General features: G+C 33.4%; 2 protein-coding genes and 1 long non-coding RNA gene across 3 annotated transcripts; 2 read left to right on the top strand and 1 right to left on the bottom strand.

The window, feature by feature from the left end:
* The first annotated feature begins 9,992 nt into the window (after positions 1-9,992).
* Positions 9,993-13,395, top strand: LOC112727775 (uncharacterized protein At2g37660, chloroplastic). The gene is made up of 7 exons (XM_025777673.3): positions 9,993-10,204; positions 10,459-10,730; positions 11,285-11,321; positions 11,425-11,522; positions 11,659-11,720; positions 12,469-12,592; positions 13,041-13,395. Exons 1-7 carry the CDS (start codon positions 10,150-10,152, stop codon positions 13,158-13,160), a joined length of 768 nt encoding a protein of 255 aa, XP_025633458.1. The 5' UTR covers positions 9,993-10,149; the 3' UTR covers positions 13,161-13,395.
* A 2,298-nt stretch (positions 13,396-15,693) lies between these two features.
* On the top strand, positions 15,694-17,823 carry LOC140177076 (uncharacterized). Its single transcript, XR_011868758.1, has 2 exons — positions 15,694-16,652; positions 17,188-17,823. It is a non-coding gene; the product is annotated as an uncharacterized lncRNA (long non-coding RNA).
* Positions 17,824-23,804: 5,981 nt separating this feature from the next.
* LOC112730297 (uncharacterized) lies at positions 23,805-25,214 on the bottom strand. The gene has a single exon (XM_025780391.1). It carries the CDS (start codon positions 25,212-25,214, stop codon positions 23,805-23,807), a length of 1,410 nt encoding a protein of 469 aa, XP_025636176.1.
* Between the last annotated feature and the right edge of the window lie 75 nt (positions 25,215-25,289).

Here is a 25,289-nt window from a genome sequence, read left to right as displayed (position 1 = left end):
TATGGTTGAGAGCTATATTGAGGAGGGGGTTCATAGGCATATGGTGGTGGTTTTTGGTAGTCACAAGGAGGTTCACCATAGCCATCGGATTGGTACGCATCTTGGAATGGCTCTTGCTCATAGTGCATTGGAGGAAGTTGTTTGCATGAAGGTTGTCCATAAGCTTGAGGCTCCTCCTACCTTTGATTGTCCCATTCTTGATGCATGTTCTCATTGTAGCTTCCATTCCCTATAACATAATTTGAACCAAACTCATAGCCAAAGGAGTGAGAATTCATGATAGCAAGATAAAATAAAGACAAAAACTAACAAGAAATAATGAAATTAAACTCCTAAAACTAGCAACAACTAACAAAGAAACAAAAGGCAAACATATTCACAATATTCACAATAACCAATAATAAGGCACACATTTGCAAATCCCCGGCAACGGCGCCAAAAACTTGACGGAGGAAAAATGTCGGTAAAGATTTCACAAAAATATCACGTTGCAAGTATAGTTCTAAACCGATAATTAAACCTCAATCAACGTTTAGATTGTTTGTCACTTAAGCAAACCCAATAAAATTAATCGAATTATTTAAATCTCGGGTCGTCTCTCAAGGAATTGCAGGGAAGTGTACTTATAATTGGTTATAGAAAAGTATTTTTGGGATTTCTTTTTTTGAATGTTGAACAAGGAATGTAAATAACAAGAAAATAAACTAACAATTAAGAAAAGTCCTAGCAAGGGTTGAGAATTGAAATTCCTATCCTTATCATCATCGTCAATTGTGATGGTAATTGCTTTTTGCTTTCACTTAGTTAACTTCTAACAATTGAAGGAAAGTCAAGTGAGTAAAATCAACTTAACTTCACAAATCACAAGTCCTAATCAAAGACTAGATTTAGCGAAGTTTAAGCCAACTAGCAATTTTCAATCACCAATCAACAAGAGACTTTGACAACTCAAGAGTCTCCGAATTACTCAATCCAAGCTAAAAACATAATCTAATTTAAAATCCAACCAAACATTTTATCAAATACTTGGAAGGCATAAAATAAAAACATAGAAAACTAACAAGACATAGCAAAATCTAAAATTAACAATTGCAAGAGGAAACAATAACAACAAATTAGAGAAAGCAATCATAAACATGAAAACATAAATTGCATTAATATAGATTAAAGGCAACAAGAAGAATTCATAAACTAAATTGGCAACATAAAGGAATCAACAAGAGAAGGAGATAAACTAAAGTACTAGAACAAATAAAAATAGAAGAAAACTAAATTAAAGTAAGGTAGAAATCTAAATTTGAGAAGGAACAAGACTAAAAACCCTAAAACCTAGAGAGAGGAGAGAGCCTCTCTCTCTAGAATTCTACATCTAAACCTAATGTATGAATGAATGAATAGTGATTGATTGATCCATCCCCCATTCGTCCCACTCTGCAGCTTCTAATCTTCATTTTCGGGCTTGAAACTGGGCCAAAAGCAGCCCAAAAATCGCCCCCAGCGAATTCTCGTAACTGAGGCATGTGATGCTTGTCACGCGTACCCATCAGCTACGCGTATGCATCACTGGACTTTCCACTGGCCACGCGTAGGTGTCAGCCACGCATGCGCGTCATTTGTCTGCTGTACCAGTCACGCGTATGCGTCGTCCATGCGTGCGCTCGCTACCAGATTCTGAAATCCTTAATTTCTTGTATTCCTTCCACTTTTGCATGCTTCTTTTCCATCCTCTAAGCCATTCCTTCCCTATATACCCTGAAAATACTTAACAAACATATCACGGCATCGAATGGTAATAAGAGAAGATTAAAATTAGCAAATTTAAGGCCAAAGAAGCATGTTTTCAATCATAGCACAAAATTAGGAAGGAAACTTAAAAACATGTAATTTATATGGATAAGTGTGAGAATAGTTGATAAAAATCCACTCAATTTAATACAAAATAAACCGTAAAATAGTAGTTTATCACTCATTCAAAGGAAAGTGCAGATTTTGTGGGATATAAAGATATGATTAATGATGTTGAATCTGAAAAAATGGTAAGTTGGAATTATGTGAGATAGAATAATGGACTGAATAAAAGGTTCATGAGGTCAAAAAACACAAACCCAAATAGACTCCTTCCTTGGTCCAGTAACATGGGATGTGCCAATTTTACTAAGGGAGATAATTTGGGCCTTATCCCACTTATTAGAAGCCCAGATCATATAGAAGTGGATAGAGGCTGCGGGTTGGGATTGGAGAATCCGGGTTTGGTTGGTTCCACTCCAAAGAACGGGTTCTGCATTACTCTCCATGGGCAGAACGAAGGGGACATTAGAAGAAGTGACGGTGCGCACTATTCCTGTAGCAAAGGAGACCGATGTGCTGGCGATCGATGATGGAAGATTGGTAGCGACAATAGCGTAGAGCCCTTTGCCGTGAACACTGAACACCAGTCTCGTCTGACAGAATGCATTCTTATGGAGACCGAGACTAAAACTAGTCACCTGGTTTTGTCGGTGATGGAGGGGTTCAGTTCTTCTAGGGATGATGGGATCGATAGGGATACGGAGGTGAGTTGCTCAGAGCCCAGGAAAAAGAACTCAGCCTACCAGGTTGGGTTCGTCGAAGATGGAGAAGAAGCATTTAATGAAGATTGTTTGGCCTCAGATGATGAGATACTTGATGATGGTAATGTTGAAATTGGTTCATGGATATTGAGGGTAGAAAACAGAGAACCAGAGATGAGAAGGCTTTGGAACGGGAGTAGTAGATGCTTGAAAATAGGAGAATGTGAAATTTGATAATTGAGTCAAGAGCGGTGTAGTATAACAAGAAGACGATATTCTGGTAATTTTTCAAGCATTGAATGAAGAAATTGCTCAAAAAATGAGGTTGGCAGAGCAGAAAGAAAAGCACGAAGATGTAAACTCCAAAAACCATAAAAAGGTGTGTAGTAAAGTTTTAAAAAAATTTTTAGTTCTTGGAATATTAGGAGGTTACGGTGTTGGGAAATTGAGTATGGTAAAGGACCTAATAAGAAGCAGAAATTGAATATGTTAGGATTGATTGAATCTAAGATGCAAGCTGTGACTAAGTTTGATGTAGTACGTATTTGGGGGAGTGATGCTGTGGAATTGGAGTATGTAGGATCAAAAGGTGCATCCAAGGGTTTGTTATTAATGTGGAATGATAAGCTGTTTAGAATGAATAATTGCTATAAAAGGGAGAGATTATTATGTACTGAAGGAGTTCTATTAAAAAATGAGTTCAATTGTGCTTTTGTTTAGTATATAGTGCTCATACTAGAGTGGAGGAACTTTCTGTATGGGAGGAACTGAGTTATATAGCTAGCTTATATTAGGTTCTGGTTTGTTACATGAGTGACTTTAATAAGGTAGTACAGGTGAAAGAGAGGAAAGGATAGGTCATGTTAACAACATCGGCATAAGATTTTAAGACTTAGATTCAAGATATGCAGTTAGCGGACTTGTCGTTGAATGAACGAAAATTTACATGGTTCAAAGTCCGATCTTGCATTCGTATTGATAGAGTTCTGTTGAGTGTGGAATGGATTGAGGAATTTCTGGAGATTCGGCTAAAAGGTAGACCGAGAGATTTGTCAGATTATTGCCCAGTAATAATTGAGGATTCTAAGTTTAGAGGTGGACCACGGCCTTTTCGGAACTTAGATTTTTGGTTTACACATGAAAGTTTTCCAAGAATGGTCATGGAGGAATGGAAGAATCTTGGTGATGTGTAGTTTACAAATAAACTGAAGGCTCTAACAGTTCCTTTGGAGAAATGGCATAAAGACAATTTTGGTGACTTGAACAAGTGAATTCAACGCTTTGAGGATGAGAACAAGAAGATGGATGATATGGCTAGCAATGGGGTTTATAATGGTACAGTGGAGGCTAGAAGGAAGGCGTTAGTAAGCTATTGTGAGAAATTGTATGTGAGAAAAGAAGTGCATTAGAAACAGATAACGCGATCTAGGCATGTGAAGGATATGGACAAAAATATTAGATACTTCCATAATTTGGCATCGGTAAGGAGGAACAATAGAATTAATGCACTGGTAATTAATGAAAGGTTGATAAAAAATTAAGTTAGAATCAAGATTGTTATCAGAGAGTTTTATAAGGCTCTGTATCATCATGAGAGATCTCTGATTGTAGGGTTTAGAGACAGATTGGTGAATCGAATAGATGAAGAAGATTCTGTAGCATTGGAGAGAATGTCAATGGTAGAGGAGGTTAAAAATGAGATTTTGGACTGTGAATCATCTAAGACTCCAAAAAGTGATGGATATAACATGAATTTCATTAAAAAGTGCTGGGATGAGATTGGTTCAGAGTTCACGGTAAGTATGCTGGATTTCTTTCGGTTAGCCAGGATACCTTCTGATTCAAATATTATGTGGGTGTCCCTAGCACCTAAGTTCATTAAAGCCAAGGAAATTAAAGACCTTCGACCGATTAACATGGTGGGTTGCGTCTACAAGGTAATCTCTAAAGGGTTGGTAAGAAGGACGGGATCAATGATGGCAGGTCTAGTAGGGGAGTGATGAATCCACATTTCATGATATTTATTTGCTCTAGTTGGGTGGATTTCATCAACTTTTCCTACACTTATTCCTTTAAATAGCATAGTTTCGTAATTCTCCCTAGATTTGTGTTTAATTGTGAAAACATGCTTTTTAGGCTGTAAAATAGCTAATTTTATTTTACTTTCATTCCATTCGATGCCTTGATGTGGTTGATGAGTGATTTCAGGATTACAAGGCTAATATGGATGGAAGAAGTGATGGAAAAGCATGCACAAAGGGAGAAAACATGAAGAAAGCAAAGGAGAAGCACACATTGGAGTGTGTGTACGCAAAACCATCTGTGCGTACGCACAAAAGCCGCAAAACCATGTGTGCGTACGCACAAGTGGAAAATCAGCATGTGTGCGGACGCATACACCTGTGCGTCCGCACACACCTGTGCGTCCGCACACATCCCAACGCGTGACTCATTTAATGGAAATCGCTGGGGGCGATTTCTGGGCTTCCAGGGCCCAATTTCGGGACTTTCTAAAGCTGATTCTTCTTATGTTAGACAAGACCTCGCTCCATGTGAAGGGGGAGCAATTAGGGTTTAGTTTAGCATGATGTAGCTTATTTTCTAGAGAGAGAAGCTCCCCTTTCTCTCTAGAACTTAGGGTTTTTAGTTTAATTTCCTTGTAATTTCTATGTTTAATTCTTGTTTTGATCTAGTTTCTTCTTCCTTTCTTTACTTTATTGCCTTAATCTCTTTAGTTTATCATGTTAATTTCTCATTTTGTTGCTTTTTATGCTTATGAACACTCTTGTCATTTTAATTTACATTTAATGCAATTTATGTTTTCATGTCATTTATTGCTTTATTGAGTTGCTATCTTTACTTTCCTTGCTTGGTAGTTGTAGCATTTATTATTTCTTGTCATTTTACCATGCTTTATTTTCACACCCACCAAGTGTTTGACAAAATGCTTGGTTGGGTTTTTGCTTAGTTTCTCACACTCTTGGTTGGGAATTTGAGTGTTTGGGTGAACTTGAGTGGTGGATGTCCATTCCACATTGTGTGAGGGTTGTTAATTAATTTGGTTTCCCTTGACTCTATGTGACCCCTTTAGTGTTGACTTAGGACTTAGGGATTGAGGTTAATTATGCCTAATTGACTTATCCTCGATGTAGGGTTGACTAATTGGGATTAATTCACACACAATTATCATGTTTGTGGTCCACAACTAGGATATGAATCCTTAATTACCCACTTCTTTTCAAGAGTTCTTTTTAGCATTTAATTTCCCTTTCTTGCTTTTATTGCTTTGACTTTCAATTTCTTGCATGCTAAGTTACCTTCTTGCATTTTAATTCCTTGCTCTCTCTTGCATTCACAACCCCCATGCTCTCCTCTCATAGCCAATAATATGATATTTCATTTGCAACTCCTAGGGAAGACGACTCGGGACTTAACTCCTGGTTAATTTTGTATCGATTGTGACATTTTCATATTGAAATTTGATATTGGTCAATTGTTGGGTTTGAAACTATACTTGCAACGCCGATCTTATTTTGAGATAAATTTTGGACCCACTTTAGGCCTGCATCAGGGAGACACAGAGCGCATTTGTTAAAGGTCAGAAAATACATGATGGGACATTTATTGCACGTGAAACAGTGCAATAGCTTAAACTGAGAAAAAAGAAAGCGGCGATTATTAAATTAGACTTCAGAAGGCTTATGATAGAGTAAAGTGAAATTTTGTAGACATTGTCTTACAGAAGATGGGCTTTGGTTGGAGGTGGAGAGAGTGAGTGAGGGAGTGTGTTGGTACAACTGCTATGTCGATTTCGATAAATGGCTCGTCATCAAAATCTGTTAAGATGGAGAGGGGTTTGAGACAAGGTGATCCACTGTCTCCATTTTTGTTTGTTCTTGTTGTTGATGTTCTACATAGGATGGTGGGTGAGACAGTTAAAAACAAATGTACTTCACCATTGTTGGTTGACAGGGATAATATAAAGTTGTCACATCTCCAGTTTGTGGATGACACTATATTATTTGTCCACCGGAGGAGGAGACCATCAGAAATTATGCAAGGATACTAAGGTGTTTTGAGGAGATGTCGGGGTTAAGTATCAACTTCAATAAATCTAGTTTGATCCCAATCAATTGTGAGCAATAATGGGTTCACAACATATGCAACTTATTGGGATGTAAGGAGGCTAACCTTCCAGTCAGATATCTTGACATATCCCTAGGAGCAAACGCAAGGTTGGTAAAGACTTGGAAGCTGATAATTGATAAAGTGGAGGAAAAGCTTAGGTTGTGGAAAGCAAAGGTGCTCAATAAAGCTTGTAAGTTAGTCCTTATTAAATCTGTTCTAAATAGCTTGTCGGTGTACTATTTGAGCCTGTATAAGATACCGAAGGCAGTGGCAGAAAGTTAATTTTGTTGCAGAGGAATTTCCTATGGAGTAAGGAGGAAGGCAGGAATGGTATGGCGTTGGTTAAGTGGAATGTAGTTCAAGCTCCAAAAAAGTTGGGTAGGTTGAGGGTGGGTAATGCCATGGTTAGGAACATAGCACTACTATTCAAGTGATGGTGGCATTTTTCAAAAGAGTGTCCATTATGGAAGAAGGTCATATGCTCTTGTAATAGCTTGAACCCTAATGTGATGTTATCAGATCAGACATTACCTGTTAAAGGGGGTCTATGAAAGGATATTTGTCAGTTACAATTCAAGGATCAAAAGGTGATACATAAGGTGATTGCTGGGTTGTCTATGGAGGTAGGTGATGGAAGAAGGACTCGCTTTTGGGAAGATGTTTAGTTACAAAGTGGTTTTTTAAAGAATAGTTTTATGAGGCTCTTATCTGTTTCAAAACAAAGAGGATCTGTCATAGAGAATTGTGGGTTTTGAGATGGGTTAGAGTGGATTTGGAACTTCAAGTGGAGGCGAGATTTATACCAATGAGAGTTGGAATTAGTTGATCAGTTGCATGATACTTTAAGGCTTATAAAGCTAACAAACGATAGACAAGATAGAGTTGTGTGGAAGTTTGACAGACAAGGAGTTTTTTCTACTAACTCTTTTGTGCAGATACTGTAGTAAAAAATACTTATGGAGGATGTCACAAGTTATAACTTCACCAGAACTATATGAAAAAGGATTGGTTCCGCCAAGAGTGGAGTTATTTATTTGGTTTGTTTTGATAGGAAGAGTGAATACTAAAGAAAGATTGTATAGACTAAGAATCATTCATCAGGGTAATAATATATGTCTATTGTGTAAAAAAGATGTTGAATATATTCACCATTTATTTCTTGGTTGTGATTTTACTTGGCAGGTGTGGTGTAGTGTGGTGTGTATGACTATCTTATCTTGGGAGGTTGTGGTCTGTTTCGAATTCGCTCATGGAACATTTTGAGAGTTGAACATGTGTCTTTAATAGGAAAGAGAAACGTAACAAGTGGCTCATATGTTTCTTTTTAGTTATTTGAAATGTCTGGTTAGATAGAAATGGGCAAATCTTTTATAACAAGAAAGCAGATGTACAAAAAAAATTTCACAAATCATTGACCAGTTATAAACCGTGGAACAGTGTGGATCCCTTTTGTTGTTGATGACAATACTGGAGGTGACATTGGAGATAACTCTTAATTTATTTTACATTTAGTGTTGGTTTTGTGACTTTGTTCTTCTTTCACTCCATTTTATTGTGTTGAGCTCGCTTGTTAAAAAAAATACCAATGTAATGCAAACAAACAAAAGTGACTAATATTAAAGCCTTTTAAATTTTATTACATCATAACTAAAAATTAAATATTTTTTAAGGACAAAAGATTATTTAAGCCTTTGTTTTCTTTAGATTTTAAACTTACTATTTTAATGACTATTGTTGGTTAAAAAATTTTTTTTATGAAAATCATTTTTAGGTGGTTGGATGTTGGACGCTCTTCATGTTTACTATTAAATAAAGTAATTTTTTATAGGCCTCAAATTAAATTGAGTGGACCCAGTTTTATGGTGCATTAAACGGCTTTTAGAGATTTTGAATTAAGTTGGGCTTCCGCGTCATTTTGATAAAAAAACATAATTTCGAATTAGGTGATTTGGGAATGTTAATGGGGATATCTAAAAATGAAATAGAGATACTGACAAAAGAAAAAAAAAAAAAAAAAGATGAAACAGAGATGGGGCAAAAATATCCGTGTTTTGGTGGGGATGAGGATAAAATTTTGCTGTTAGAAATTTTAGAATGAAAATGAGGCGAGAAGAATATATGTTCAAAATACCATAAAAAAATATTTTAGTAAAATATTATTAAAAAACAAATTTGTTACATTTTTAATATATAAAATACATCAAAAACTAAAAAAATTATTATATTTTTTAAATGTATTTTTGGAATATAAAAAAGCTAATTTTTTATTATTATTGTCTTTTTTCCCTTATAATTAGTATATTTCTATACTTATTTTTTTTTTTTTATTACCAAAAATAGGAGACTCAAACCCGCAACCTCTTAATTGAGTATGGAGAGATTATGCCATTTGAGCTATTATTCATTGGCTACTTATTTTCTCTTTAATTAGTAATAAAACATTAAATAATATTATCTAATATTTTATAAACACAAACTTATTTAATTTGAAAAAAAAATTTAAAAAAAATAACAGTATTCAAGTACTTAAAATTTTATACATACCTAAAAATAAAAATCAAACAAAAAAAAACTACTGAGTCTTTAACCAGATTCCCCTCCTCCTTAACGAAAACGAAGTCCCCTCCCATTTTGATATTCTCTAGAAATCTCGCTTGATTTCTAAGAACTTCTGATATTTTTGCACGTCATTAGAGTAAGATAACAATAATTATCCTTTCGCTCTTAATTAAATAAATGCTTTTTTTTTTCACTCAAATTAAAAAATAAAATAAAATAAAATATATTAGAGTTATAAAAATAAAAAATTATTTTGTAATTTTTAATAGTACTAATAAAATTAATAATGATAGGAATACAATAACAAAAAATAAACATACTAACTATATATCAAAATTAGTTGTTATTATAAAATATATATTAAAAATAAATTAATCAATATATATTTATACATAAATACATAATAATAATTTTAATATATAAATAATATTTTTAAATAAATAATTACTTTATTTAATTCTATAATTTTATATATCTAATATATATAATTATATATTTATTATATCTAAAATTATTCATTTATTTTCACAATAATAAAAAAATAAATACATTAAAAAAAAGTAGTTATAATTCCGGACTCCCAAACATTTTTCAATAAGATAATAATTCTGTAGTTACCATACTAATTAGGTGATTGTTACGAGATATTTAAAAAATAATATTTAATTTATTAAAAAATAAATAATATTAATATTTAATATAAGAATATAAAAATAATTAATTTTAAATATTAAAAATTTATCAAAAAAATAAATTAGATAAAAATTAGACACTAAATTATATCTGCAAGAAAATTCACCTACTAATTAAATGCTCTGACAACTTCTTGAACCAACTACCGAGCCAGACAAAGGAGCAAAGCAGAACATAAAAAGAGTGGCATCTGCATTGCACGCTGTAATAACAACAAACCATGGCTGCTTCTTCCCCAATTACTGTGCTTGTTACTGGAGCTGGCGGTCGCACAGGTTCTCTCTCTCGGCCCTTCCCTTTCTTTGATCAATGTCAATTTGATTGGAGTTGATAAAATTCATGACTGGGTTTGGAGTTGAGACTCTAGAATGTGGTAGAGCTATATGAAAAGTGTGTTATTTGTTTTTGATAGTGTCCATTAGAACCATGGAGTTGAAGGCTTAATGTTTAACTATTATATTGTATTGGACCAAAATAATTGTTATATGATATTATATTGTATTGAATCACCATATGTTTAATTTTTCAGGCCAAATTGTGTATAGGAAATTAAAAGAAAAGCCAAACCAATTTGTTGCCAGAGGTTTGGTTAGAACTGAAGAAAGCAAACAGAAAATTGGTGGTGATGATGATGTTTTTGTAGGGGATATAAGAGATGCTGCAAGTATTGTTCCTGCAATTCAAGGTATAGATTCTCTGATAATCCTCACAAGCGCCGTGCCGCTTATGAAGCCCGGGTTTGATCCAACCAAAGGTCAAAGGCCTGAGTTCTATTTCGATGACGGCGCATATCCTGAACAGGTGCCCACACTTTCTATTGGAGTAGAGACATCAAAATAGTCCGACACTTTTGGAAATGACCAATTTGGCCTCTGAATTTACAAGTCCTGAATCTCCTTCGTCCCTAATTCAATTGCTGTTAACACCATTCTCACATGGAGCCTTAAAGTGTTAGATGCCATCCCAACAAAAAGGTGACATGTCTAAGACTTCAATGTGATTAAATAGGTGTTCCAAATTACTTAATTGACTCGTTTTAGTCTCTCCACAATTAACAAAATGAGTCCAATTAACTAGTTTAGGACATGTAACACTGGGATGCCAAGCTGACATTTTAATGCTCCATATCAGCAATGTGTTAATATGACAATTGAATTAGGGACGAAAGAGATTTACAATTTGTAAATTTTGGGACCAATTTGGTAACTTTAGAAGTCACTACTATTTTGATGAGTGCCGGAAATTTCAGAGGCCAAATTAGGAATTATCTTCTTCCTTTTGCGTGTGTGGTTAAATACATTGTTTAGGTTGATCTCATTCTTGCTAACATTGTGGTGTACTCTTTCATGTATTAGGTTGATTGGATTGGGCAGAAAAATCAAATAGATGCTGGTGACATTTCATACCCTTCTTTCTATTAGTCATAAATCATAGTTCTAAATTTTGATTGCATTCTTGCTTATGGTGTTAACTTTGTGTTATCTTTTTGCAACAGCTAAGGCGGCAGGAGTGAAGCATATTGTGTTGGTGGGGTCTATGGGCGGTACGAACCCTAACCATCCTTTGAACAGCTTGGGCAATGGGAATATATTGGTTAGTCATATTTTCACTACTCATCTTAGAGTTCTTCATTTTGAAGCAGAATGCAAGTTTGGTTAAAGTTAGAGCATTTTTGTTCTTTGATTTCCCCCTTCGATTGAAAGAATAGAGATTATGATGTTGATCACAGGTATGGAAAAGAAAGGCCGAGCAGTATTTGGCTGATTCCGGTGTTCCATACACAATCATAAGGTATACCCAATTTCTTGTTAAAAGAACTTCTCTAACACAGATTTTCATGAAAAAGAAAGCAAATATTGATATGAGATTATGAGTAATGTTAGGGAATCAAGTCTAGTATGAAGTCCACTAAAGATGAAGTCAACATTATAGTAGGTTGGCAAAACAAGTCTAGTATGAAGTCCACCAAAGACGAGCTTTAGTTGAGTTTGGATTTAGAGATGTTTTTCCTAGTTGGGTTTCGGATGTTCTTGTTTTTAAGAGTTTCAAATATATTTTTTTTCTTTATGTTAAATGTCAGTTACAGTTGGCTCCCAAGACTTTCTCTATTGATATTTCTAGTTGTTTAAACAATTATTATAACCTTCTAATGTTGTGTGAATTTTTATATTTTTTGTGTGCTGCTATGTTTTCAATATTAAAGCATTTTGTGTTTTATACAGCAACAATTCATAGAAGTGTGCCATTTCTAAAAATAATCACATCTGATTTTATAGATAGTACACTATATTTTCCCAGCTTCTTGTTCTCTACATACTATTTTTAGTAAATGAGTGAGGATTAAATGGCACCTGTATCAATTTAAGCAAAATTATGCAGCCCGTATCTCTTTTTATGTATATATTTTGAGCATGCTTGTCTTGAAATATCAGCATACTTGATGCCAATGCATATGCAGTGGCTATCTTATGAGTTTGATGTGAGATTGTGCTTCCTTTCTTAATTTCTTAACACCCTATTCTTAACTATGCTGAGTCAGGGCTGGTGGCTTGCTCGATAAGGATGGAGGTCTTCGGGAGCTGATTGTTGGGAAAGACGACGAGCTCCTCCAGACTGAAACCAAAACCATACCTAGAGCTGATGTTGCAGAAGTCTGTATTCAGGTAAATTTTTTCACTAACTATTTACAACAGCCAACAAATGATAGTTGGTTCAAATGGCTTATCATTTCTTTTTCTGAAGCATTGTTTTGGATTTAAATTCATGAATATGATGAACCAAACTTAATAATATTCACTTCAAGCCAAACTAATCAAAGGTTAATTCCATTTTATCCTATTAAATCAACCCTCTTAATCCTAGTTCCGTTGAAAATTTGTAAATTGACTCCGAATTTTCCCAAATGTGCAAATGGTCGTGTTAGCAACTTTCCATCAATTGTTAAGAAAGTTTAAGGTTTCAAAGTTATCTATTTAAAAATGTTCAAGAGGGTGTTTATATGCACCTAACCCAAGTTAAAAATGCATATTCTGTAAAGTTTAATTATATAATACAATAGACTTAGAATCCTGGTAATTTGGATAGCAGTTCTTGATTCAGTTGGTTTAACAGGCAGTAAATTATGAGGAGGCTAAGTTCAAGGCGTTTGACTTGGCATCAAAGCCTGAGGGAGTAGCTGCACCAACCAAGGACTTCAAGGCTTTGTTTTCTCGGATCACTACTCGTTTTTAAACTTTGAATGATGTTATTACTATACCATCAAGATGATAAATGCATTTAACTTTTACCTTGCTTACATATTAGGAGGATAATTAGTAGGGTAATTGAGTGGGCATATCTTTGCTCGTACTTATTATACCTAAAGTCATTAGTGTTATGCTCTCTGAAGCAAATTACTATATGATCTTCAAAGGTGAGTAATTCATACGCTGTATCAATTCCATCGAGAATAATTTGTGTTTTTTAACTCCCTGTTTTGTTGAAACAAATTCCTTTAATTGCATTTATATTGTCTCAACTAGTCACCAAAAAAAAAAATATATATTGTCTCAACTAGACCATAGCCGAACTACAGCTGAACCTCACCACCGCTGGCAATCCGGTGCAGGTCCAGAGCCAGTCAGGCGGTTACCTCGTCTTGTAGATCACTACCAAACTAGTGTGTCTGTATTTCTTCATCTTTACATTAATGTTTTTGTATCTGTTGTTCCAAGATCTTTACTAGATTCTACCTCCTATTGTTTTTCTTGAAAAATTTTAGGGTTAACCACAAAAATGTCCCGAATTATTCGAACGCTGACAAAAATATACCCAAATTTTATTATCGACAAAAATGCTCTTAAATAATTTAAAAAACGCAACAAAAATGCGGAACAGTAAATATATATTTTCAAAAAATACCTTAGAGATTGAATTTTGATGTAATTTTTTCTAAGCATTATTAAAAAAATAAAATATTATTATTCTTAAATTTGGTAATTTTTTCCTAAGTATATATTTTTTTTGTGATTTTTTAAAAGTATTATGGGTTGTTAACAAAAAAATTATAAAAAATTATATACTTAATAAAAAATCACCAAAATTTAAGGATAATAATATCTCATTTTTCTAATCATTCTTGTAAAAAATTATATCAAAATTTAATCTCTAATATATTTTTTGAGAAATACATATTTAATGTTAGATAATCTAGCAAAAAAACTAACATTAAATATGTATTTCTCAAAAAATATATTAGAGATTGAATTTTGATGTGATTTTTTACAAACATGATTAGAAAAATGAGATATTATTATTCTTAAAATTTGGTAATTTTTTGTTAAGTATATATTTTTTTGTGATTTTTTAAAAGTATTATTGGTTGTTAACAAAAAAAATTATAAAAAAATATATACTTAACAAAAAATTACAAATTTTAAGAATAATAATATCTCATTTTTATAATCATGCTTGCAAAAAATTACATGAAAATTAAATCTCTAAAACATTTTTTATTTTTTGAAAATATATATTTACTATTGGATATTTTTGTTGTGTTTTTAAATTATTTAAAGACATTTTTATCGATAATAAAATTCGGGGTATTTTTGTCAGCGTCCGAATAATTTGAGAATGTTTTTAGTGGTTAACCCAAAATTTTATTCAAAACTAGTGTTTTTGTCTGTTACGAGAATATAACTAATATTTTGAAATTACGTTCATTTTGTGTTGACATTATAATAAATTGACGTTATAAATTATAGAAAAAAAAATTATAGAATCATTATTTTTACAAAAAAATCATAGGGAATAAAAGTTCTCGTCAGCTAAGAAAACTAGAGTCTCTGTAGATTAAAAAATTTAAATAAGTTCTTTAGTTATTATTTTTATGTGGAGTTTAATTTTTTATTAATAATTAATTGTAATATTTTATTATCTAAAATTTAAAAGAATTTAATGTGTATATTTTGACATTTAATTTGATTAGGTGTTAAGTTTGCTTCATAAATAAAAATAATTTGTATACTTATTATTTGAAAATAATATTTTTTTATTTATATAAAAATATAATTAAATATTAGTATAAAAAATTATCTTGATAATTATATGTAATAAATATTTGAAAAAAGAGAAGTAAAATATACATTAGAAAGTTAAGTGGTAAAAATTTAAAACTAAATGAAAAAACTAAAAATGTATAATAATAATAATAATAATAATAATAACAATAATAATAATAATATATTTTTATGTGAATAATATGTCAGAATTATTTTTAATTATAATTAATTATAAATTTAATATATTTTTTATAATTTTATGAATTTATTTAAATTAATTTTATTCTTTGTAGAGAGAGAGAGAGAGATTGTTAATTTTAAAGAAAAAGATTTTATTTTAATTGTAATAAAAGATATCTTGTGACACATTTTGATTTGTCAAATTAGTAATATAAAATATAAATTATAAATTATATATATAATGAAAATGATAAAGAAAAGTAGAAAAAGGGGAGAGATAGATAAGGGAATTGTTAGGAGGAATCAATAAGTAGTTAGCTGGTAGAAATTAGTATTGCAACTCTATTAAGTTAAGTTGTTAAGGCAGTTACAGCTGTCATGAGTTGGCATCAGCTAGTAATAACTCTCACTATATAAATTGTACACAGCAGTTCAGTTCAATAGTAATAATAATGCATCTCTCTCATTTTCTAATTTATAATTTTCTCAATGACCTTCAACAACTTTCACTATATAAATTGTACACTGCATTTCAGTTCAATAGTAATAATAATGCATCTCTCATTTTTTAATCTAGAACTTTCTCAATGTTCCCTCTCTCTCTCTCCCTCCCTCCCTCCCTCCCTCCCTTTCTCTCTCTTATCTCATTTAGATCTCTAATACCTTTCATGGTATTAGAGTATCAGGTTCTGATCCATGACAGATGCTAATGTTACTATAGCTTCAACAGCAACAACAGTGTGCTCATCCATCAACACAATCACTCTGAAACTAGACGAAAACAATTTCGTTCCATGGAAGTGCCAAATGCTTGCATTCATCAAGTCGAACAGCCTCAAAGATCACTTGAATCAGAAAAAAATTTCATATAAGACTGAGGAGGACAGAATCGCAGACAACGGAACTCAAGAATTTTCAGCGTTGGAGTAGGACGATCAATTCCTTGTTTCATGGTTATTTGCCTCGGTTGATCCATCGTTCACAAGTCGACTGACAAATTGTGAGTATTCTTGTGAGATCTGGAACAAACTCGAAGAGTATTTGGCCAAGAAGTTAAAATCAAAGATGAAGCAACTAAAATCACAAATCAAAATGGTAAAATTGCAAGGATCTGCAACTGAATATATGTCCAAGCTTAAGAAAATAAAAAATGCTCTTTCTGCACTAGGATCTCCACTCTCAAATGAGAAATTTGTTGATGCGGTCACTCAGGAGATGAAAGAGGACTACAATATTTTTATCACAATGATTTTAGCAAAATCTGACACTGTCACAGAAAGTGAAATTGAAGCACAATTTCTAAGTCAAGAGGGGTTGATTGAACAATTAAAAAAATTTGAATTAGGCACAATCCAGATAAACCTAACTCAAGGAAGAGAAGGTAACTCTTCATAAGAACAAAGTCTGCACTATCAAGGCAAAGGTCCACCAATGCAGTAACTCAATAATCAGTATCACAATCAGCATTTCTACTCTGACAACTACAATTAGCAAGGATTTCAAGGTAGAGGTCAAATCTTCCAGGGTTTTAGAGGATAATTTAGAGGTAGAGGAACCTACAAAGGTGGCAAATCTGATTTTCAGCAAAATTTAATAATGTGTTAACTTTGTGCAAAACCTGGCCACATTGTGTGGGAGTGTTACCATCATTTCAATGCAAGCTATCCAAATGATGCAGTTACAGGCACACATCCATTACTTCCTTCACAAGCATTTCATTAGCCTCAGCTACCACAGCAGGCCATGCACTCTTGGCTGTAGCACCACCTTCCCTTCCCTTGATAGATAAAATTTGGTACCTGGACACAGGCGCGTCACATCACCTAACATTTAATGGAAACAATTTGATTACAGGATGACCATTTTTAGTATTGGCAAAACTGCTCTATTCTTAGAAATCAAACCTCAGCCTATTTTAAACTGCTAAATCTACTTCATGTTCACTTAATCTCTAAGAACCTTATTAGTGTGGCAAAATTTGTCTTAGACAACCAATGTTCTTTGAATTCTGGCTATTTAACTGCTTTGTCAAATTTCAGGAGACAAGGGAGACACTCTTCCAAGGCTTTCTAGGCATGGATTATATCATTTTGATGCTATTGGAGTAATGACAAAGGCTGCCCAGACTAGCACTACATCACAAATAAAGAATATGAGCTACAATAATAGGTCTAGTGCATCCAACTTTATTCATCTAGTCTCCACTAACCAAAGTACAATATTGATGACCAAGAATTCGATTTTTCACATTCGGTCCAAGCATTTCGAAATTAATCTACACTTTGTGAAAAATAGAGTGGTGTAGCAGCTTACATATATAGTACATATAATATCACAGGATCAACTTTTTGATATACTTACCAAGACATTTCCTCAAGCAACGTTTCATGGCTTTAGAGCAAAGCTTTGAATGGTAGACACAAACCCCACACACTAAGTCAAGGGAGGATGTTAAAGAAGAAACACTAAGGAAGTACCATCCTTTAGGTTAAGGGAGGATGTTAGGAGGAATCAACAAGTAGTTAACTGATAGAGATTAGTGTTGTAATTCTGTTAAATTGAGCTGTGATAAGGTAGCACCAGTTAGTAACAACTCTCACTATATAAATTGTACACTACATACAATTTAGTTCAATAGTAATAATAATGCATCTCTCTCATGTTCTAATTTAGAACTCTCTCTCTCTCTCTCTCCTTTTAAGAATGGAGGAAGAGAGTTTATTAATTTTGCTCTCTCTCTCTCTCTCCTTTTAAGAATGGAGGAAGAGAGTTTATTAATTTTGAAAAAAAATATTTCATCTTAATTTTAATAAGTATTATATGACACATTTGGTTGCTAAATTAGTAATATAATATAGTTATATTTTAATTTTAATTGTAATTAAAGAATATTATGTTACATATTTTAATTCGTAATTAGTCATTGATAATCAGGGACGGACATAAGAGGGGGCGAGTGGCGGCCTCGCCCCTCCCCCCAATTTTTTTTAATAGTAATAAGTTATTATGTATAATTTAATTTTGTTTAAAAAAATACTTAATATTTAGTCTAATATAAATAAAAGTTCAGTCTAATTTAAATATTAATAATTTTTAATATTTAAAAAATAAGTAACAATATTAAAAAAATCTAAAAAAGATATTATTACTAATATTTTTTAATTAAATAAAAATTTTTAAATCTCATAAAGTGAATTCTTTTTCTCTTTGTGGCCATTTTTTTTATTCGTTTGATATTAATTCTTTCTGTTTCAACTGCTACAATTAAGAGATCTTTTTCAATTATGAATATTGTGAAAAATAACTTAGAAACAAAATAAAAGATGAATTTCTTGCTAATTGTCTTTTAATTATATTGAAAAGAAAATTGTTGAAAATTTTGACACAAATTCTATTATCAGTGAATTTTATGATACGAAGAATCGACCACTTCATTAGTAAAAAGTATACACATATTTTTTTTTCTTTAAAATATATTCTCTATCCGTATATTTTTATAATACATCTTATATTATATAATTTTTTTTACATAATTTTTAATATTATATGTGTTATTGACCCCTCCCATAATATCATTTCTGGAACCGTCCCTGTTGATAATAATATATAACAGAAATAGAGTGAGTGAAAAATAAGAAAGATAAAAAAAAGAGAGAGAATAAAAAAATTCTTTAATTTAAAAAAAATGATTTTAATTATAATAAAAAAATAACATTCGATAAATTTTGATCGTAAAAAAAATAATAAATAATAGATTTAATATAGGTTAATTAATCTATGTCGACTTCTCGAGACATGTCTATCTCTTGGTTATCATTCCTTTTCAATATAAGACAGAAAAATGCTAGGCTAGAATAATGTGACATCACTTATATAGTATAAACCGTTGAGATGAGAACGTTCTATTACTATATTTTACATATCTAACTACCATCATATATTTTGATTAATTTTTTTGGAAATTCCAATGTATAGACAAATACAATAATGTTATTTGATCTATGTAAACAAATCCATCTAATAGGATAATGTTTTGTTAAGATTAAGGTAAGATAAGGTAATTTAGTAATGATCTAAACAAACAGTCATTTACTCAAAACACTAGCATGCAATCATTTACATACTCGGCATGAAAAATTGGCCAACAATTGATAGATGAACCAACAAGAGTAATTATGTGCTAGTTATATGTAACTCTTCTAGAAATTTGTGCATGCCGCTGACATCGATGGAACCTATCACTATTATAAAAATGAGATTTAGCCATCAAATTTTAACTACGAACATTAAATCGTGATAAAAATAAATAAGTGTGTCTTTTATTTATTACAAAGAGTAAAGTATTGTTTTTGTCCCAAACGTTTGGGGTAAGTTTTATTTTTGTCCTTAACGTTTAAATCGTCCTATTTGTATCCTTAACGTTTATAAAAGTGATTCAATATTATCCTACTATCAATTATACTAACAAATCAGATTATATTTTTCAATTATTCTCACTTGAATGTATTTATTCTCAATTAGGTCTCACTTGGATGTGTTCGATTTTAATATTATACCCACTATTTATGTTTAGATTCAATTATATACCTAGAAAAGTAAATTATGTAAATGTTGTAGGAATTAGTTTCAACATTTGATGAGCTATTTTTCGGAGTAGATCATCAATTCTATCCCAAACATTTGTATTCTAACTTCAAGAAGAGATTTTTAAAACTCAAACTAAAGTGCTCATGATATGTAATTGACGGCAGGATAACATTGAATCACTTTTACAAACATTAGGGATACAAATAGGACGATTTAAATGTTAGGGACACAAATAAGATTTACTCCAAACGTTGGAGACAAAAACAATACTTTACTCTTTTACAAAATATTATAACAGTGACTAAAATTTAACATTTTTTCACAAACAGTATTTTCCGTAGCCTTTGCTACATCGCCTTAATAATAAAAGGTAGAAATCTCTTCAAACTAATTAGCGAAGCACTTAGGTTTGGTTTGTTAAAATTTTTCGCAGAGAATTTATACTTTTTAAAAGCACAAATACCTTGTTTTGTGTTTGGTAAATTAAAAGTTCATGTGTTTATGTTTAGGGATGTTGGTGGTGCGGTTTGAATCGGTTTTAAGTAAAAAATTTATCCGATCTGAACACTAATTTTATTTGCGGTACGGTTTGGATTGGATTGGATTTGCGGTTTTATAAATTAAAAAAATAAATATATATAACAAGTCCCAACATCAAATTTTAAATAACCAAAACATAATAAGTTTCAACAATATCTTAAAAAACTAGCAATAACATAACATTAGAAATAAAAATATATGCTAGTTAAAATAAATAAATAAAAATTATTTTGAACATAAAATATTTATTAATAATAATACATGAATAAAATAAAAATGTCTAACAAATTGAACATATTATAAGTAAAATTGTAAATATAATAAAAATTAATAATATTATAGCATATTGTGCGGTTTGGATTGGATTGGATCGGTTTTGAAAAGTATATTCGAAATTCGATCTGATCCATGCGGTTTGCAAAAAATAGAATACAATCAAATCCAAATTAATGCGGTTTTAATCAATTTTTGATTTGGATTAGATTGGATAAGCAGTTTAATTTGGATCGGTTTAGATTTGAACACCCATACTTATGCTTGCAGCTTTTAAAAGTTAGGGGTGTTTTTAAAAACATCTAAGAAAAATTTTTTTAAAGTTGACTTGTATTTATTAAAATTAAAAAGTCTAATATAATCTTATATAATAACAAATATTCAAAATTATCCTTATTAGTTATTAGCACAAAAAAAATAATTGTTCTTTATTATATATATATGTCTATTATAGTCTTTTTTTACTTTTATAAGCTATTTTATCAATCACAATTATGGTGTTTGTGCTTATCGAAAGCTATTTTTAGTTTTTTTTTTTTTTTTAGATGACAAGGGGGGCAAACACCCCAAAAAGAAAACTAACTAGAACCCCTTAAAATTGGAGAACCAGACAAGTCACGCATAATCATCATAGCTGTATCTGGGGGAGCAACGTCAAATAGATGAAGGCCAAAGGGAAGATCATGGCCCTTCTTGGCAAGATTGTCGGCAGCAAAATTTGCTTCTCGAAGACAGTGAGACCAAGAGATATGTGGCACACGGCTGGCAAGGACAACAATGTCGTCAAGAAGCGGGGCACATGGGTGGGATGAATTATGTCCTTTCTTAATGAAGTTAACAGCAGCAATAGAATCAGACTCAACAACTAAGGAACTAATATTGTTGGCCACAGCAATTTGTAGACCGCGAACAATGCCCCATAGCTCAGCGTGCATAATAGAACAGCTTCCTAGATTACAGGTAAAATCTTTAATAAAGTGACCAAGATGATTCCTGAAAATACCTCCACAAGCCGCACTGCTACTCTGAGAAAGGCAAGATCCATCCACGTTGAGTTTGGTAACATTCTCCAACGGAGGTTGCCAAGTAATGAAACGTTCTTCAGTGATCCGAGGTGCACAGTTAAGAAGGTCAGACCTCGAGACTTTGATAATCTCATCAAACCGAGCTTTAACTTGATCCTTCTTACATGGGGAGATGTCATGTCGCCTTCGAAGATGAATTTGTTTTTGAAGAACCAAATGGAGGAGATGATAACACCAAAGAGGCAGCACCACTCATCATTTGACGTAAGGTTCTGGAGAAGCCAATCATGCAGATCAAGAAGAAAGAAGTTGTTTATGCCTGCTGCACGGATGAATGGGAGCCAGATGCCCACAGCAAATGGGCAGTCTCGGAGGACGTGTAGAGTAGTCTCATCGGTACATGAGCATCTTGGACAAGTTGCCTGAAGGGTGAGATGTCTTTTCCTTCTTTCCACGTTGGTGAGGATAGCATTGTGAGACACTAGCCAAAGAAAGATCCGAATGCGTTCTGGTCCTTTCCAGTGCCAGATCACGCTGTGTAATTTGCTAGCGATGCCTTCTTCTCCATTCAGCTTTTGGTATGTTGATTTAAGATCGAAAGAGCCGTTAGACGAAGGGTTCCAGGCAATTTGGTCTTCTTGCTTCCAAGGGGAGGGCGGGGAAATAGGAACAATCTTCTGGATAATCTCATCAGGCAGCCAAGTAGCGAGCCTATCATAATCCCAGCTACCTGAAATAGTTAAAAAATTCATAAGTTTGTCTTCCAAATTAATAGGCATACAAACCTGATTTGCATATGGCGCAAGAGAGCCAATATTTGGCACCCAATTATCGTTCCAAAAATTAATTTTGGAACCATCCCCAATACGCCAAATGTAGTTTTGCTGGACATTATCCCAAGACTTGCGTATGCCCTTCCAAAGATTTGATTCATTCATCCTCCTTTCCACCTTAGGAATAATATCGGTACCACAACCATATTTAGAGCGAAGGATTCTGGCCCACAGAGAGTCTCTTTTTTCAACAAGACCCCATCCAGCTTTAGTCATGAAGGCACAATTCATTTTTTCCGAGTGGCGAATCCCGAGTCCTCCCAGTTTTTTTTGGGAGCAGACTTTGTCCCAGTTAATAAGATGGATTTTCCTGGAGTTTTCTGAGTCCCCCCAAAGAAAGTTCCTGCATTTACGATCAATCAAATTACAAGTAGATGAAGGAAGTAAAGCAGATTGCATAGTATAATAAGGAATAGAAGATAGAACAGATTTTACCAGGGTACATCTCCCTACCAGGAAGAGAGAGGAAGCTTTCCAGCAATTTAGTCTGGAGTTGATCTTGTTGATAATATCACCATATGTATTATTAGAGACTTTTGAATGAAGGAGAGGGACACCCAAATACTTCCCAAGGTTATCAGTTCTGGAAAAATGAAGAAAGTTACTGATTTCATATCTAACATTGTGACCCACATTTCTAGAGAAGAAAATTCTAGTTTTCTCTTGGCTGATTTTTTGACCGGAGCTAACACAAAAAGCTTCCAAGCACCTATTGATAATATCGGCTTGCTCCAAATTCGCTTCTGCAAATAGAATGAGGTCATCAGTGAAGCAGAGATGAGAAATATTAGGAGCATCCCTTTTTAAGACAGATGGGTTCCAAAACCCATGCTGAACAGCTGCGCCGATGAGCTGAGACAAGCGCTTAATGCATAAAACAAAGATATACGGAGAAATGGGATCGCCTTGTCGAATTCCTCTAGTGGGCGTGAATTTGTCTAGCTCTTCTCCATTCCATAAAACTCTCATCTTAGCAGAGAAAATACAATAGTAAATCGAATGAATAATATGCTGAGGCAACCCAATGTCGGAGAGAGTATCGTAGATAAAACTCCACTTGAGTCTGTCATAGGCTTTTTCAAGGTCAATTTTGATAGCCATCCACCCTTTCGACCCCTTTTTGCTTCTCATAGAATGAATAATCTCCTGAGTAATAAATATATTATCCGTACTGTGCCTCCCGGGTACAAAACTGCACTGAGTGGGAGCAACTAATTTTTCCATGACTTTTCTTAGCCGATTAGCAAGAATTTTGTTAACAACTTTGTAGGATACGTTGCAAAGGCTAATAGGGCGCATTTGCTTGAGGCTCGTCACCTACTCTGTTTTTGGAATAAGAGTAATAAGGGTCTCATTTAATTCCTCAATTTTTTTCGGGATTAGCAAAAATTTGGTTCACTAAAGAGCACATGTCAGGACCAACACGATCCCACTGGCTTTGGTAGAAGATAGCCTGGAGACCATCCTACACAGAGCCTTAAAGCTCCCAATATGAAAAATAGCTTCATTAATATCCAACTCAGAAATGTTCCTGCCAACACTATACAAATCCTCTGCATTAAGCTGAGGAAAAGCATTATTAAGGACAAAGGGGTGATCGGGAAAAGAATCATTATATAGATCAGCATAAAAAGAAAAAGCCATATTTTCTAGAGCGTTATTATCAGTTATAAGGCTACCATTAGAGTCAAGGAGAGATGTCACCTTGTTTTTTCGACGTTTAATCATAGTTGACCCATGAAAGAACTTTGTGTTGCGATCGCCGAATTCAATCCATTTACACCTGGATTTCTGGTACCAGAGAAGTTCCTCCTGATTGAGCACATTTTTATATTCCTTCCAGAGATCAATTTGGAGCTTCTCAAGAAATTGATTACTGCCCTGAGAAAGGCTTGAAGTTATACCATTCAGTCGTTTGAGAAGAGTTATTTTTCTTTTGAAAATATCTCCAAAAACATCATAATTCCAATTTTTTAGAGAATTTTTGAAGCTTATTATACCATCAGACCAAGAATCCTGCACATTCCAAGAATTCTCAACCATTCTGTGAAAATCAGGGTGAGAAATCCAAGCAGCAACAAAACGGAAAGGTCTTCTGTGTCTATTGTAAGAGGCTTCAGTAGAGAGTTGGAGGCAGATGGCCGTGTGATCAGACTTGAAATTCGGTAAATGCTTAAGGCTAGCTTCGCGGAAGGCCAGCTGCCAGTCAAGGTTACACAGACCACGATCCAATCTCTCGACTAAATCACCCCTTCTCCAAGTGAAAAGCCAGCCCATATAACCTAAATCCACCAATCCACAATCAGAAACGCAACTTTGAAAGTCTGAGAAAGCTCCAGAATTAGCACTACGAGTACCCCCTTGTCTTTCATAATCATGAAGAAGAGCATTAAAATCTCCTAAGATGCACCAAGAAAGATTGATATTGGCTACCAGGGAACGGAGGAAAATCCAAAGGGATCTTCTATTTGGGCGTTGTGGGCTGCCATAAACAGCAGAGAGGAGCCAGGTAGCAGCATTATTACCGGTAAGCCTAAGATGAACAATTTGCTGATTATATTCTAAAATATCAACTTTCCAAGAACCCGAGTCCCATAGGCACCAAATTCCTCCCGAATGACCATTAGCTTCCACAATAAAGGAACTATCAAATCCAATTTTGTCACGAACAGCAGCCCCACGCGAACCACTTATATGAGTTTCAAGAAGAATAATGAAGTTTGCATTATACTCTCTTCTAATATCTCTAATAAGAGTAGGAAAAGTTTTCCCTCCAGCACCTCTACAATTCCAACTTATAATATTCATCACAAAACAAACAGAGAAGGGAGCATCACCAAGGACGAAAATCACGCTGAGGCTTGAGCTTGGGTTCTCAATTCG

This window comes from Arachis hypogaea, chromosome 12 (assembly GCF_003086295.3).
Source record: "Arachis hypogaea cultivar Tifrunner chromosome 12, arahy.Tifrunner.gnm2.J5K5, whole genome shotgun sequence".
NCBI lineage: Eukaryota > Viridiplantae > Streptophyta > Magnoliopsida > Fabales > Fabaceae > Arachis > Arachis hypogaea.
Note: the sequence above shows the minus strand (reverse complement) of the source record. Positions and strands in the feature narration are given on the sequence as shown.

Bases quoted from the DNA above. Each gene is read 5' to 3' on its own strand.
- LOC112730297 (XM_025780391.1), bottom strand. From the start codon at position 25,214: ATGAATATTATAAGTTGGAATTGTAGAGGTGCTGGAGGGAAAACTTTT.
- LOC112727775 (XM_025777673.3), top strand. From the start codon at position 10,150: ATGGCTGCTTCTTCCCCAATTACTGTGCTTGTTACTGGAGCTGGCGGT. The intron at 10,731-11,284 runs GTGCCCACACTT...TTCATGTATTAG, and splicing joins ACGGCGCATATCCTGAACAG to GTTGATTGGATTGGGCAGAA. The intron at 11,322-11,424 runs GTGACATTTCAT...TTTTTGCAACAG, and splicing joins GAAAAATCAAATAGATGCTG to CTAAGGCGGCAGGAGTGAAG.